Genomic DNA, 16908 nt, shown 5'->3' with positions numbered 1-16908 from the left:
TGTTGTACTTTTGTCAATTTACTGCAAAGATCATTGGATCAGAATGAAATAAGCATGAGGCAGCAATGCTGCCCATATTCCCCTTTCACCACCTATCTCGATCCATCCATATTTACCTGCATTCTTTCACTGATGCCATCCATCCTGTCAACCCATCACTCACCAATCCATTTATTCTTTTTCAATTTAGCACTCAGTCTGTGGTATCACCCCACCATTCCACTTCACCTGCTTTTATCATCTTATTAACCTCCTCACTTATCTTTCACAACCATCAGTCCATCCATCAGTCCATCTCTCAGGCATGTCCTTGTACCTGGTATTTCACGGCCATTACGCATCCAGCGCAGGGTGGCAGCCGGCTTGCTGCGCGGCGACACGCAGGTGAGCTCTGCCTCACCGCCCTCCACGACCTCCTGCTTCACCTCCACTGTAGGCGTCTCTGGGGGCACCGAAACGGAGAGCGTCGCCACCTGGTGATGTGTGGCATCCGTGTAGAGTTGGCAGAAGTAGCCACCCTCGTCCGACACGCTGACATTGGTCAGTGTGATGCGCACCAGCCGTGGTGTAAAGAGCACCATCTGGAAGCGCTCGTCCTTCAAGGCTGTAGTTGGGTGAAGATAAGGAAGTGGGGGGTAAAAGTGGGACAAAAAAGAAACAGAAGCCGTTGGTATTAACAAGGTTAAACAGGAAAGATGGGTGATAAAAATGACAAGGAAAACAAGAAAAGATGTGATAGGAAGAGTGACCAGAACAAGGAGAAGGGTGGTGAGTCCTGCAGTCAAAAAAGAACAAAAACTAAATCTATCGATTGGATGTGAAATGTTGGAATAAGGACTAATCACTATCTTTAAAAGCAGGCACAAGTGTTCAAAAACAAAACACAAAGTTAAACTAAACATTTGAAGATTTTACTTACTTGCTTTTACATGCAATTTGTGTTTAGATGAGAAGCATGTAGGAGAGCTGGTTGCAAACTCACTATTCAGCAGGATGCTAATTCCCCACCACAAGGAATTGTTTGATTATTGGCAAAACAGTTCCCTCTGTGCAAACTTAGTTAGATAGACTGTCATGGTTTTTGTTTGCTTGTTTTCATTTCATTGCTCAGCTTCACATTTTACCCATATTAACCATTTTCCATCTCCAAAACACTATTCTTTACATTTGCCTTATTCAATCAGCAATAAACATGCAGCTGTTCTACCTCTTTATTTTTAGTCCAACAAATTAGGCACAAGAAACTGCAGAGCTGTTAAAATCAGTGAGTCAACCTGCAACAGCCTTCATGTCTGTGACAGTCAGAGTTGTTGCATTTCTTTGGTACAGGCAAATGACTTCATATCTTTATTGCTGGCTTGGATGCCTAAGTCTTCTTTGCTTTCGGCTTTATTCCATCAGGGGTGCCACAGCGAATCATCTGCTTCCACCTGACCCGGTATGGAAGCCGTAGGATGTAGTCACACATTCATTTGGCACATATTTTACACCGGATGCCCTTCTTGAGACAAACCTCTGCATTTTTCCAGGCTTGGGACCGGCCCTCGGAGAACACTGGCTCATTCCCCATCAGGCTGCGGATGCCTCAGTCACTAACTCCATAAAAAAGGTATTAATATGTTGGTTTTTTTTTTTACTTTAAATTTTCAGCCACAGGGGCTATTTTCCAGTATTTCCAACTCTGTATAGACATACATACAGTACGCATCCTATAGAGATGGAAAATGGCACAACTTAACTTTGACATCCTGTCTCTTCTCTGATCTCTCTCCAGTGAGTAAAAGTCAGCCTGATCTAAACTGTAAAGGAATGGAGCTGTCAGGTGATGCGCTGGGCTGGAACACAAAGTTGTGAAGTGTGTTTTCCTCATGTTTTTTTTTTTTTTTTGTTTGGTTTTTTTTGTTTCCACAGGGCAATGACAGCCCCACAATGTACATAATGAATATCAGAAGCACAGAGTTTTAAGGTTGGAAACTTATGTATGATTGCTTAAAAGTAATGGCAGCCAATACTTACACATGAAGGGACCCTGATACTACCAATAAGAGTGCAAAATATATGGGCTGATGCAGCTGTTTGCATTTGTAACTTATCTTTGTACAGTATAGTTTGGAATTATAAGTCCATAGTTGTAGATCTGAATGTGCTCACATTTTGGCTCTGCAGCTGCACAAGAACAATTCAGTCTTGGATTTTTCAAATAACATTGTGCAGTCTTGTTAATGAATTCTTTTTAATATGTAGCTCTGAAAATACATAAAGTCCCTGAAAATATTCATAACTTTCTGCAGTCAGTGTTTGGCAAGTACATCAAAAAGCTCAAGAGAAGCATGGACTGTTTTAATTGAGTGGTGTGACATTTTAAGCTTTGGAATCAGTTATTCCTTGGCCTCAAGACAGTGTGCTCTGTATTAGCGAATAGTTTCTATCTCCCAGTCTGGAGCCAGAGTAGAGTTTTCAGTATCTAATTTGTGGTGTCACTCCCATGAATAGCTGTGCTGAAGAAAAATTGCAAAACATGGAAGAAATAGGGGCGGTGAGTAACCCAGATGATATGCTGCCCTGGAATTGATAGAGCTGCTAAATCTAAGGCTTCGTTTGATATAAAAACTTCAGAGAGAGTTTGCAAAGTCTGTCTCAATGGAGCAGCTCCAGGCTGTACATTGATACAACAAAACAGATGGCTTGGTTCCCCCATTTCCAGATTGGAGAGACTGTGATGTTCATTTTCCTGAGCACTGATTAGAGTATCCTAAAGTAGAATGTGCTCATCCCTTTTCTTTTGCTTGCTTTATTCCTCTGCAAGCTTATTTCTAATTAGTGTCCAGACTTTAATTGTCCATCATATTAGGTTTTAATCAGTGTTGTTTTACTTGTTGCTCTTTTGTCTGCTAATAACGCAGGCAGTATATATATATATTATATATATCAAGATTGACTACAGTTGTTGCATTTATATATATATATATATATATATAAATGCAACAACTGTAGTCAATCTTGAATCTCAGACCTGTGCACTGAATTAAATACTTAAAGAAGTAAAAATAGGTAATGTTGTCTTGGAAACTGTGAAGATGTGAGTGCACAACTATTTTCCAAACAGGTTGAATCAATGGCAAAATAAAAAAAAAATCAGATAATAATAAGTAATATGAATAACATTCTGCAGCTAACAGTAGCTCTATTTCCATAGATTCACATGAATACCTCTGTGGAACACCCTGTATTGACTTGGCCGTGAAACCTCCTCACACTATTAAGCTCAGTTTTGTACTGTCCCTCTCTGGTTTCCTTTGTGTTAGATTTGGCTTGCAGAGAAAAAAAGCAGACACTTTCCTGTTGCAACACCCAGTCACCTTCCAGCACAATTCATAACATGACAGAGGCACTATATGGTATAGATAATGTTTTTGTTGACTGATATAATGTAGTATAATGCAGATAGAGAGTGGCCTGGAGGGATAGAGATAGTCCATTCCTTCTAAAAGTACACCACCATAATCTCTCATCCTCACCCCAAAATTTCCCTCCATTTTGCATAGCAGGGAGACCATTGTTAGAGAACTATTCCCCACTGATATGTAGGTCTTTCCCCCCTCTATGCACAAAATGGCAACTAAATGTCAGACTTCTGTTCTAGTCCAAGTTCACCTTTATTGTCTTGTCTCATTTGCATGTTGATGAGAGCTGGCAATACGAGGAGAAATAGTGATATGGGCCACTGAGGAGAAAGGATCCATTCGGTTAGTTCCACTGCTTTGTTATAGCTGACTGTCCCCCACAGTCTAATAAAACACAAGCCTGACTGGTTGCTTGCTTGCAGAACATACAACCTTATTCACTGCATTTGCTACAACAGCCCAATTTGAGCAACTAGAGCGAAATGGGTCAGCAGTGAAAGTTCTGATTTTGTAGTCTGGGTGGCAGATGGGCAATGGACAAGTGATGGAACAAACACGAGGTTGGGGAGAGGCTGAGTGAGATGTAATTTACACTCCAAGCAACCGTCTCCAATTTGGCCTTTTGGTGCTTTCAGGAGCCAAATTAGTTAATGGTAGCCATCTATACTTTACACTGTAATATCACTAATTTCACTAATATCACAATTTCCTAATGCTGTCTTTCTCTACTGCTTGATCATTCCTTTCCTTATTCTCTCTGTTGCTGTGTCTCTCTTAAACCCTCTGCTTCTCTTTTATTCTTAGTTTCATATCCCCTCTTGCTCTGTGTTCTGATTAGCTTCTTCTGTGCTTTCGGAAGGGTGCAAGTCAATGCCTCATGGGAGAGCAGACAAGGCAGCACTGTTTAAATACTTATTGGAAGTTACAAAGGCTGATCTGATAGAATTAGGTGGAGAGTTGAAAGTAAGATTCCCGGCCCAAAGCAGTAACCTCAAATTCCCAGTCGGATCTCCTTCTTGATAGAGGTGACTGACATGTGAGGGAAGAAAAGTGTGCAGAACAAAAGCACTAGAGTGCAGTGAAATTATATGTGTGGAACAATCTCAGCTATTGTATTTTGTATTTTATTGCAATGCTGGCATTGTCTTAAAAAATATATATTACTAAAATGTAGTAATGACATATGAAAGAGTTTCAATCTGTGGTGAAGGTATATTTTCAGCCCTTTTTGTTTATCTATTTGTCTGCAAGGTGAAGCAAAAACTACAGGGTCAAATATCATAAATCTTGCTGGAGAGGTTGAGCACAAGCCAAAGGCGACACATCCAGATTACTTTAATTAAAATTGGCCTTGGAGAGTGCCCCCCCCCCCAAACCACCGCCATCACCACCATCTCCCCAGTTTTGTTTATATCCTGTTCATAAAAGAAAATGATTTTACTTACATTCTTAGATTCTTTGAGCACATTTTATTTTTATTGGTGTGAAAGCATTTAAAGATTTCTCCTTGTAGCTTGTTTTCAAAATGTTAAGCTTGAACAAAAAAGTCAGCTACAGACAATCAGCAATTCACACGTCCTTTCTTTAGAATGTATTTAAGAATATTTACCTAAGACTACTTGGGTGGCTGGTGCACTGTTCAGTAAGGTCAATTAAACTGAATTCAAAGATGCTTGACTGAAACTTATTATTATTGCTTGAGAAACTGTAGCCAATTCAAACTAAAATAATAATGCGTGTGATACTTTGGAGTTCAGCAACATTCAGTGACAGCAGTTTGAGTGAAATTAAGGACAAAGGTCTCTTCCTTAATTTAAGCTTAGAAAATAATCACCCAATTAAAATGGCCAAATAAAGCTCCTGCAAACAATCAAACCTTTTGAAAGGAGACAGATGGGAAAGTAAATTCTTTGACCTTTAAAGTATAAAAAGGAATTGTATTTCTGTACAGTTAAAAAAAAATGAAAAAAAAGTCCTAAGGAGTTTGCATATGCTAAGAGGCAAGCAATGACATGAAATAATAAAATGTCACAGTTTATTTACAATATCCAGATGATTTGGCGGTTAACTGGATTTTATGCTTTCCAACTATGTATTTCTAGGTAAATATTTGCGCCTATCATAAGCTTATTTACAGTCACAATTTCATTTATGAGTCCATTACAATTTGACATGCATTAATGTGAGAAAAAGAAAGTCTCATTGTCACAGTCTCATCAGAAGACCGACGGTTCAATTCAAAATAGTTTCAATATCTGTGGTTGTAAACTGTGAGAGGGTAATGTAGCTTGAGGTTGTTGTTTTCTCTTGGGGAGAGTTGACGAGACATCCGGCAATTGCAGGGCAAAATTACATAAGAATGAGTAAGCTGTAATCATAACTGTGGAACCATAAATTTTGTAGCATGCAGACTTAATTATGTTTGTAACCACGTACTTTGTTGTTACACTTACAGGTGAGAGCAACCCCATCATCTCTGTCTTTCTTTCTTTTTAAGCATCTTTGTCCAAGTAAAACCCTAATGATAATAAGGTATAGAAAGTAGTATAGACATGCTGACAAGTCAAAACTGAAGTCATATTTATAGCAGAGTAACTGTAAAATCTTTTAGCTTTATGAAAACTTTAATAGTGTTCTTTTGCTATGTTGACCGGTGTGAGATGGAGTAATAATTATTCTCATATATAATTATATATCATCATTATAATTCTTGTGTAAATTGCTGGAGCATATTGAGTTTTTTTGTATTCTTGTCCTTCTTTCAAAGGGTGTAGTTCTGATTAGTCGAAAATGGCTGCATGCAAGACAGCTGGTCAAAAAAAAGAAAAAAAAAAATGAACAATCCCTTAAATCAAACTTACTGAACCCAAAGTATATACAGTATGTTAGATATGTACACAACGTTATTTCTAATCAAGCAGTGTCCATGTTGTCTTTTCCTTAGCAATGTGGTCTGTGTATGACTTGCATGACCCCACTCAGTCAAATACATGCCATAAAACTGTTTTTAACCCCACCTAACATATTCATTAAGCCAAATACACCATCTGAACAAATACACCATCTTCCCTAGAACTCCAAACAATTTATAAACAGAGGTTGTTACCGTATCCTTCAGCCCAAATTAGTATCTTATTGCACTAATGATGATGAAGTTCATAAATATCTGTTACTACACAAACAAACAATGCTTTATTTGCTTCAGTCAAGCAGTTACACATTCATTTCAAAGGCATTGCCTAATGTCCTTGATCACTATTCTTCTGCTCAAAGGTTTCCCAGCAGCACTTACAGTGAGTCTGATAAAGGTAGCAACTTGCCCTTGACTTTAATTAGCAAAAAAAAAAAAAAAAAACTACATGTAGTATTTGCCTACCCCACAGCCATGAACAAAATCTTCATTATAATATTGGTTACAATGATAATTTGCCATAGACCTTCCTTTAAAAAGAGAGAGAGAGAAATAAAAAACTACCAAGGTTATGCTCTAATGAAGACTGTAATAAGCTCTGATCTCATCGGGGAGGTTAACAGTGGATTACACAGAGAGCTTCGAACTATGCTTTTAAACCAGTTAGAGCAGTCACACTGTTAGGGCACAGAGTAAACCCATCTCCTAAATTAACTTGGTGGTTATCTGACTTTTTAATGTGAAATCGCTTTAAAGGCAAAGTGCTCTTCACTTTTGCCTTGTAACAAGAATAATGTATAATGTGAATGTTGGTGAGGCATTACTAATGCATCTAAAAGGCTTGCTTTAAATGTCACTGAGGGCAACCACATCAACACAGATAGATTAAGTTTGTCTGTGGAGACAAACTTGCATGCAGACACACACCTCGTGTGCCGTTGAAAAACAGAGTCTGTCGGCGGGGATTCTGAATGACCACAATTGAGCCATCGTAGTTCTGCAGGCGACAGGAAATCTGAGCCGTGCCTCCCTCCAGGACTGTCACATTCTCTGCCTGCACCGCCTGACAACGGGCTGAGGGAGAGAGAGAGAAAGACATGGATGTTAATACAGTGATGCAGAGGTTGGATGATGGAGAGGAAAAAAAGAGGTAACGAAAAGAAAACAGATGCATAACACAATAAGATCAATTCCCAGCTCTCTTGAGATGTAATCTTTTAAAATAAGGTACTTAAGACATACTCATTTACTTTCTATTCATCATATGGATGGAACAAAGAAAGCAAAGGAAAAGAGGAGGAAAAGAGAGGAGGAGACAGAGGTATAGAGAGAAAAGATTGAAAACCAGAGAGATGACACTGAAGGATTCAACAAGTAAAAGAGGGTCCTTATGAGCGATGCGTTCATATAATTATAATAGGGATGATTATAATTACTGCCATTCATCTCTTACCGTGCAGAAACACTCACGTACTCTAACAGCCATATTGCCTCTAGCTAGTCTAACAGAACGCATCAACACATGTTTGAATGTATAATGCCTTATTAAATTTCTAAGAGGCTACTACTCTATTGCAATTTAGACACACACATATATACATGAATATGGACTGAGACAGTCACACCTGGACAGATCATGGAACTGCAGCTCTGACACTAGGTGTGTATTAATAGTTAAAATGCTGCTTTATTTCATGAGTCTGTAAGATGTGGAGTTCTGAATCCAAGGTGGAGGCCTTGAATGCACATCACACATTCATAATGCTGTTCATCATCCCGGTGCAAGCTAGAGCAATTGATTACACTCCATTATTCAAATGTAATGGCTCTTATTAGAAAGGCAGGATAATGCATCAGCTTCAACACTTGCAAGTGAATACACTTACACACAGTCACATTTATGAACACATGCTCCACATAAGTACTCACCTGGAAATGAGGACAGAGACATAATCACACATTCACACAGAGTGACAGCTACAGTTCCAGAAACTTTCTTACATAAATCTGTTAAACAAACTTGCCCCAGTCCCTAAGCACAACAGTTTTAGATAAGGGGGCTGAGGCATGGCAGGGGGCCTCTTTGATGTTGCTGAAAGCTCAAGAGTCAGTAATGAGGAGGCTGATTATGCTCTGATTGTTGCACCCTCCATGTTTGTGGGTCGGGCTGTTGACATGACTCAGCTGAGTTTCCCCTCCCGTTGTGCACAACGGACACAGAGGGTCGCCGTTTGAATTCAAATGATTTGGAGAGTAATTAGACACATGGCTCCAGCCAGTGGTGGAACGTGATTGCCTTCAAGAAGGGATCAGCTTGCTGGCTTTTCCAGAATAGTATTTACCCATTTGCATCCCCCATTTGCATCCCCTCCCTTCCTGGCAAAGTGTTGGCCGCAGGGAGGGTTTAGAGAAAGAACAACATCAATACTGAAGCGCAATGATGAAGCACGCAATGTGAAGAGCCAATAAAGGCGACAGGACTACATATATTTTGCTGCTGAGTCTAACAGTGTCTCTGAGCTCTGTAAAACACCTTCAGAAGGAGGGATATGCTGTGAGACAAACAGATGGTGGCTGCCATGGAAGGAGTTGCTGACTTGACTGCTTTGGGACAAAATGCAAAATATCTATATCTCCATCTGAGCATGTCCTAACTTTGTGTATGTGTGTGTGTGTGTATTGGTTGGCATACGTGGTGGGTGTGTAACTCCAAAGGTTGACATATTGCAATTAAGCTACTTTGCCATAATCTGATCCTTCCAACTTCATCCACATCCAATTCTCTTCTTGATTTTAATCTATTTTAATTAAATACTCAAAGCTCATGTATTCATCACACCAGGGGAAACACGGAGACATGGTGGATATTGAACTGAGGACAGAAAGAACCCAAGAGGGAATAAAGACAAAGGAGACTCTAATACTCTGTGGAACTGAGAAAAAAAACTTGACAATTACCACTAATTGAAGTCATTAATGCTCCTATTCTCTGCATCAATATTGTGATTCATATCAAGGGCCTTGAAAGTCTGCCACTGCCATCCCAATTATTTTTCTAATGACTGTTATTACTCAACACCATAGCAACAGGCCAGGGTGTGCTTCTATTGTTTTAACCAGTGCTAAGTATAATAGTGCTGCTTTGCATCCTGATAAAGCCAGTGTGGCGTTTGTGAGGAATCAGTGACCCACTGGAACCAACAGGCCTTTTAGTGGGAGAGCAACTTGTAAAAAACAAAACAAAAAAAAAAAAACAAAAAAAAAAGAAAACAGAAATTGGTCTGAAGTTGGTGTCTGTGATGAAACTATAAAAACAACTTAGCTGCCCATTTTTACTCTCCTAACAGCTGTCATTCCTTTAAAGGAAATTAGCTGCTGTGGCATAGCTGTAAAGCTCAAAGAAAAGCAACATAGAAAAAATAAAAATGAAAAAGCACCAACGGCTGCATCAGCTGGGACGACTGACATCCGCCACCGCCTGCTGAGAGATGCTACCCAGGAACACCTGCTGACTGCTGGTGGGTGATCAGCATGGGTGAAGAGAACAGAGGGATGGAGAGACATGAGCGAATGAGGTTTCTAACCAGGAAATGATAGCAGGGAGTTAGGAAATGATGGGTTGAATATAATAATGCAGCTGGTGGGGGCTGGACAAAATATACGAGAGATGACGCATATTCCTCCACTTCTGCACATAACGCAGCTGGGTAAGGCACTCAAGTTTGACTGTAGGTTTTATAGGCTGCCATTCACATCAAGGCCATGAGCCTGTGCCTCTGATCACCAGCATATAATCCACAGATAGAATGAAAGAAGGAGGGGGGGGGGGGGGGGGGGGGGGGGGGGGGGGAATCAACCTCTGCGACAGAGGTATTAATCTCAACCCCATTAAAATCTTTGCCCATAATAAAATACTCCACAAGTGCAGACTCATATTAAGAGAGAAAGCCTCAAGCAATCGATATCATGGTAGTGCACTGACGGCTATGATCAACGGAAAAATAAAACTAGTGGGAGAACACAAACAATTACTTCTCTCTCCAACCAAGCGGGGGCAGTATTTCATAGCAGTGAATTGGTGCCTCTCATCATCTATGAAGCCTCACAGCTCCAGAAAATAGGAGTCTTTATTTATTACATCAATAGACATTTCAGAGAGGTAATCATATCAAAATACATAAACAAATAAATAAATAACAGGCAAGCAAATTCATAAGACAAGGCTGTTCGGGGGCCTATCCTAATGGTCCCGCAAGGGGTTTGAGTTATAAGCCAAGGGAGGCAGGGGACAGAAGAAGAGAGGGGGGTGAAGAGAGTAATAGTGAGTTAAAAGAGGGGGATTTGGGAGGCAGCCAGGTGGATTGCTGGCTTACCCCTACTCACGGTAAATTCTAGAAACTGCCTCACTGGTGCAGGGTTAGAAGGCTGAATTACCATCTTGCTGTGCACTTCATGCTCTCTGTCCAAGAGTGGAGAAAAGTGAGGACTGAACAAAAAGACAAGCTACATAAGGGATAAACTGTCTCCATTTGGCCCAAACAAGCCCTCTTGTATCCTTGAATCAGTGCAGTCACCGTCACCCTATTCATTATCTGTCATTATCTTTCAATTGGAAGTGGGCCAAGAGCTTGTGTTTAGTTTGCATGCTGGCCATGGATTTACAAGGGAATCAATGCTGGAGACCACAATGTCTAACCCTTTATGTTGTTGCTGCTTTAATTAAAACAATAACATTCACTTATAGTTCCAACTCATGAGGGGTCATCTCTTGGCAACTTCTCCATCTCTTCCCATCTGGACGTACTTTTTTGTTTCAGTAATCCCAGGGGTCTGTGAGGCGAGCCTTGTTTCCACAGTATCTATGCAAATTAAGCTTGCTATGTTTATGTGTGTCTGTGAGTGTGTATACGAACACTTGCTCTAGGTTAATCAGAGAGTTTGCAGTGCACTGACTCCATGAAATAGCTGACTTTGAGGTTCTTCGCCTCCATAACTCCCTCTGTAGACCTACATGTTTCTCCCAACTCCTCTCCCCCCTTTCTCTTCTCAGTCTAAAATTATCACTCCATCTCTCTCAGGGAGCCAGAACTCTGCCAATCAAAGAAAAATGCAAAGAAAAAATATCTCCCTCTATAAATAATGCATAATCCTTTACAAATCTTGCTGTCATCTCTCACTTTACTTTTATTCCGTTACTTTCTCCTGTCCTCCTTTAATTTGCCTCCCCTACTCTCAGCCCTTTTCATGAGTTTTCTATTTTTTATTTTTATTTTTTTGTGTGTGTGTATATCCCTACCTCTCAAGTCTCAACATTCTCCTCTCCCACTGCCTTTGTGTCTAATCTCACTCTCACATCTGCCTCTTTCTCTATTTATTTAAACCCATGGTCTCTCCATCCATCTCCTCCCTACCTTCTGCCTGATCTAATCCTTGATTTCTCCCACCTCCATTGTCCCTTCTCTTTTCTTCCCATCTAGTTCCTCCTCATCTCCCTTATCTTTTATTACATCGTTCATCATGCATCTTCCTCATTAGAGCCATCCTAGAGGTCTTCTTTTTCCTCTTTTTCTCCCAGGCCTCAGGAGAATTGTTGCAACTCTTCTCTCTCCCCTGTTTTATGGTGTCTCTTCAACCCTGTCCCTTGCTCCTCTTCCTCTCTCGATGTAGTTTTTCCTGCTTGTGCAATGGCTTCTTTTCAGACTGCAACACGCTTTCATTCTCCCTCGCCATCTCTCATATTCTTTCTTTTTTTGTGACTCAGTGGGAATCTTTTCCTGCCTTTCTGCTGGTTTTATCCGCACACTCTCCTTCGCTAAAGTGATTTGTTCTGCAGCTCAAGTCTGCAGCATAATCATGCTGTTTTTATAGTGTGCTGGGAGAGCAGAAGAGAGGAAGCAAGGGAATGATGGGGGAGCAAGAGAGTGAATAGGACAAGTAGACAAAACAAATGATTGGAGTAAGAAACTGAATTCTGCATTTTTTTCACCTTCTTTCATCTTCCTCTACTTTGGCTTCGTTTAATTGCCTGTCATATAGCTCAAACTTCTCCTTACTTTCTATCCTTCCTTTGGAGGCAAAACCTTCAAACATTTTCTCCATAACCTTCTGGCTCACAGCTAATCAGTAAAATCTGCATAAAACTGTCCCTTTGCTACTTTTGAGCTCTCAGTGGAAAGGTTTGTCTTTATTTATATATCTTCACACCCCAATTTTAGATTTAAATTTTGCTTCCTAGTCACGCAGCCCTCTGCTTTCCATTGACATCTGTTGTCTTCTTTTTTCATCACATGTATCTTTTATGTCTTGCACCCCTACCCCTCTTTTCCACACATCTCTCATTTTGACCTTCTCATCTTTATGTCTCTCAAGCCCTTAAGCGTATTTCAATCACCTTGTCCCTCTCTTGCTTCATCCTTTCTTCTTCCATCCCTGCTGCATTGTCTCAGGCTGAGCGCTCTCTTCTCTTCTTTCCACCCATCCCATTACTCGCTCTTACTCTCATCTCTTCCTCTCTCTTTTCTTTCTCATCTCTTTCCCCCAATTTTCTCACAGCCAAAGCTGGTTAGCTCAGTCTACTGTGCAGCTCTTTATTGTGCGGGTCTGTCACAGCCCCAACAACCCTGCAACAATGGCCACCACACACACCCCAACAGCGGCTTAAAGGAAATTTACAGGGCTATTACACAACAGCAACCACACTGGAGATTCACCACAGCCAAAAGCACCGGTCTTAACATCCTTTCAAAATCCACCACATGGCGGCCCTCCCTTTCGCTCTGCACATGATGTGTTTAATGATGATGGGCTTGTGCGTGACACAGAAAATGCATGGATGTGTGCATGCATTTAAAACCAAGAGTGTGTGAATGTGTGTGAGCCTGTATGAAACAATTTCAAGAGTGTATGAGAGAGAATATAAGTGTGAATATTCAAGGCCAAACAAAACTGCCCTACTGGCATGAATTACATAACCAAGCTGACTGCCAAGCAACAACTCATTCTTTCTCTTTCACTCCCCCATCGTCACCCCCATCCGGCATCCCCCTCAACATCGACACAAAACAGCAGTGAAATGAGGTTTTGGCACAGAGGAAAAGACAGTGCTCAGCAGTGCTATGCTTGTTTACCAAGAAGCAGCAGGAAAATGAAAAAAAATAAGAAGGAAAAATATCTTACTGGATTAAATAAAAGCAGGAGGTATTAATAGTAATAACACTCTACTTCTTTCTGCTTTTCTCTGCTTTGTGTTCAATCAATCTTATGACTCTTGGTTTCATATCTCAGCCTATACAACTCCCTCTGAGGCCTTGTCTCTTGTTTTATCTTTGTACCAATCCCCTCCATCTCTGTCTTTTTTTTTTTCAAACACAGAATGCACTGTTCTCCATCTCTGTCTCACTTTTCTCTCTTTTTTCTGCCTCAGCTGCTCTCTCCCTCACACACACAGCGCTACAGGCCAAACCTTCCTTCCTTCTGTCAGTCTGTCTCTCTCTCTTAATATATACTGGTCTCTTGAACTTCACTTTTCCACCTCATTCTCTCTCTATTTAACAACCTTGCCATTTGATTCGCCAAATCTCTCCTACTCAAGAGTCCAACTTTTCTTTTTATTACATTCTTCTGAGAATAGCTGAGAAAATCTCAGCGATTCTTTCTTCATTGGTCTGTTCTTGTTGACATTTCCCTTTGAGCCCTACAGTCCATCTGATCATCCCAGCTTTTTCTCCGACTGGTCTCCTTTCAACATCCTGAATACAAAACACTACTGTCTCCATCTCTTTTCCTAATCTTAATTAGCAATCCTGAGTTAATTTAAACATTTTTTATGACAAATATCATCATAAGCTATCCCCCCCTTTGGTCACTGCACACAATCTCATTCTGTACCACTTCACACCAATTACAATCATATTCATAAATTTGCTCTTGTGTTTGTATAAAAGAAACATTACATTTACAGCATTTAGATGTATATCTGCAGGGGGTTTAATTTAAAAGAACAAAGAGCTTGTACTTACTCTAAATCATGACAATAATTTGAAATAAGTGAACACTGTGTGTTTGTTCCCCTGGCTTATTTGATTTGTAATGGCACCTGACTTTCCCTGCTAGAATCAATACTATACATCTCATCTAATCTGCGTGTGTGTATGCACATGTTTGTGACTGCATGCGTGCACGACTTACGAGTGATGCAGAGCAGGACTAGAACCAGGCTGCGCAGGACCAAAGAGAAGGGAGCAGGCAGGAGGCGGCAGAGGACAGAGCTTTGGACAGGCCTCATTGTGTATTGAAAAGTTGTGCGCGTATCTGTGAGCTTGAGTGTGTGTGCGCCTGTGCACATTTGATCAATGGCTCTTCTGTGACCCTGGATCCTCTGCCACAGACAAACTAGTCCACACACACTCGCACTCCGGTTTGTTCTCAACTGCAATGCTGCAGACACGTGCAGACTGCTCAGCTTAACTCAAGCGCAGTCAGAGAGAAGTTGTTGTTTAAGGGCAACACTTAAAGAAAGAACTCTTATGTGGTGCACTCTATCACTGAAACTGTTTTTACTGCAAAGTCACATAAGACTGACTTGTAGCAGAGCTTGCATGCAATACACACAAGTGTGGTCAGAGCTCTAAATGATAACAGAGCAAGTAATTTAGACACAATATCACAAGGCACACAGAGATGAGCTTAGAGTAGCAGTTCCTCTGCTGGCAGCAGCAGCCTGTGCCACCTTGAAAGAAGTGCCAATACGTATTGTGGTAAATCCATATAATGTGGAGCTCTGATGCTACAAAGCTACGCAGCAGCTCAGTCCCATTTAATCAAAACAAAGTGGGATAAGTAAGATTTTTTTAACCACACTGCTCCGTGCCTCCACAAACCAAACTTATCATGTCCAGACCTGCAATACTGCTGTCTTTACCAACAATGGCAGTTATGCAGTTAACTGAAAGAGAGACAATTTAATTATCCCTTCACCAACTGTACACTTAGAGCTAAGCCAGTTGTAGGCAGGAGTCCAAACAGTCAACTACACACTTAGTCACAACAGCAAACAGGCTGCTTGTCTCTTACAGGTCAAACCACACTGATTCCAGGAATGAAAAGCATTATTGATTCTGTATTTCAGTTAGAAACAACCACAATAAAATCTTCCAAAACAAGTTCAATCTATCTGAAAAGGTTTTAATTGTATACTTACTTTCAGAATAGACCTATGTTCACTGCTATGCCTTCAAGGACAAATGTTTCTGGAGCAACAATCTTTATCCTCAAACAGTTGAACACGTTTCATCCAACAAATCAAATGGAAGAAGTTGAAAATATCTATATACTTGAAAATATGAGCAAACTGACTAGACCTCTGAAAAGACAGACTATCTTTCTGCAACTCATGTGGAGATAGCTGAGGTCAACTAAAATCCATCAAGTTTGATTGCGTCTCTATAATGACAGTGAGGGAAAATGATTGCCTTGTGTAAAATAGACAACTTGTAATGGGTTGAGCAAACTGCAGTCAGACACTATAGTTTCAGATATTACATATTTTGTTCTGTCATTTTACCTCAAAGGTATATGCCATTATTCAGTCGAGTGCTAGAACTTTGTCAATACTCCATCATGTACACACTGTAGCGTGAATGGACAGTGATTTTTACTTGGTAATTCTAGGCTCCTCAGAATAATCACAGGTTATCACACAGTATAATTGTGCAGCATCAACCTGCCCAACTCTTCCTGTCCAACATGCTCCACTGGGTGCAGTCAGCACCTTTGTGCACTCCAGATTATACACACACTCACACACACTGATCTGAAGCCGACTGTGTTCAAGGTCCAGACAAAGTTCCGTTGATTGTCAGGACCCGACGTGTTGATGGCCTGCTGGAGTGTGTATGTGCAGGTGTTAGTGTGTTTGGAGTGTAGAAGCAAAGCGTGACAAGCTGCGCCACACACCTGACTGGGCACTATCTGATGGAATAAAGTGCAGACGTCGTTCTTACATTACTACACACAGCCTGCTCTCTCGGTGTCTGCCACAGCTAACACAATGAGCTCTAAAGGCGATGGGCCTGACACTTCTGGCAAAGCCGAAAGCGGATCATCTCGAGTTGTTTCCACGGTGCTTACTTCATCGGTTAACTGGCTGAAGTTGAGAAAATTACTCTGTGTTGGTTTACACCAGGTCTGGCTGGTGTGAGGCCTGGCAGTAGACAGTCTGAGGCAAAATGCATTCACTGGTTTAAATTGACCTCCTCAATTTGTGTTTCGCTCATCCGTCCTGGCCCCCTCTCTTTGTCCTCTTCTTTCAATCCTCCAGGCCGTAGCAGCTTGTTAGTTCCCACAGGTTTATCCTTGTTTTGTTTCACTTTATTCCTGTTGATCTAAAACAACTCCTATAATCCCAATGCGTGAACGCTGCCGATCACATCCATCTGTTCCTTTTCTGTCCTCCACTTGTTTATATAAGCCACCAATCTCCCTCCCATTGCTTAAAAAGTGTGTGTGTGTGTGTTTCAGTGTGGAATCAGTGTCTGCATATTTTGCATCCTATTTTGTGAAGGTTAGAGATGTGTTTCTGTGGATGGATTCAGT

The 16908-nt window shown here is 40.8% G+C and overlaps 1 protein-coding gene across 5 annotated transcripts in view; it reads right to left on the bottom strand.

Moving 5' to 3' along the window:
* The window catches only part of cadm4 (cell adhesion molecule 4), a 159546-nt gene that overhangs the window by 25155 nt on the left and 117483 nt on the right, over positions 1–16908 (bottom strand). Inside the window, exons 1-3 of one of the 5 annotated variants that reach the window (XM_041988231.1) lie at positions 16444–16550; positions 7243–7389; positions 317–604 (exon numbers count right to left, since the gene is read on the bottom strand). In XM_041988231.1, the coding sequence (XP_041844165.1) occupies positions 317–581 (265 nt within the window). In that variant the 5' untranslated portion in view covers positions 582–604; positions 7243–7389; positions 16444–16550. Of the gene's footprint in view, positions 1–316; positions 605–7242; positions 7390–14502; positions 16414–16443; positions 16551–16908 lie in introns of those variants that run through there. The other 4 variants (XM_041988228.1, XM_041988227.1, XM_041988230.1 and 1 more) reach the window with 4 other exon arrangements.

Source organism: Melanotaenia boesemani, chromosome 6, assembly GCF_017639745.1.
Source record: "Melanotaenia boesemani isolate fMelBoe1 chromosome 6, fMelBoe1.pri, whole genome shotgun sequence".
Lineage (NCBI taxonomy): Eukaryota > Metazoa > Chordata > Actinopteri > Atheriniformes > Melanotaeniidae > Melanotaenia > Melanotaenia boesemani.
The sequence above is the reverse complement of the archived record's forward strand: the minus strand, read 5'-3'. Positions and strand labels throughout refer to the sequence as shown.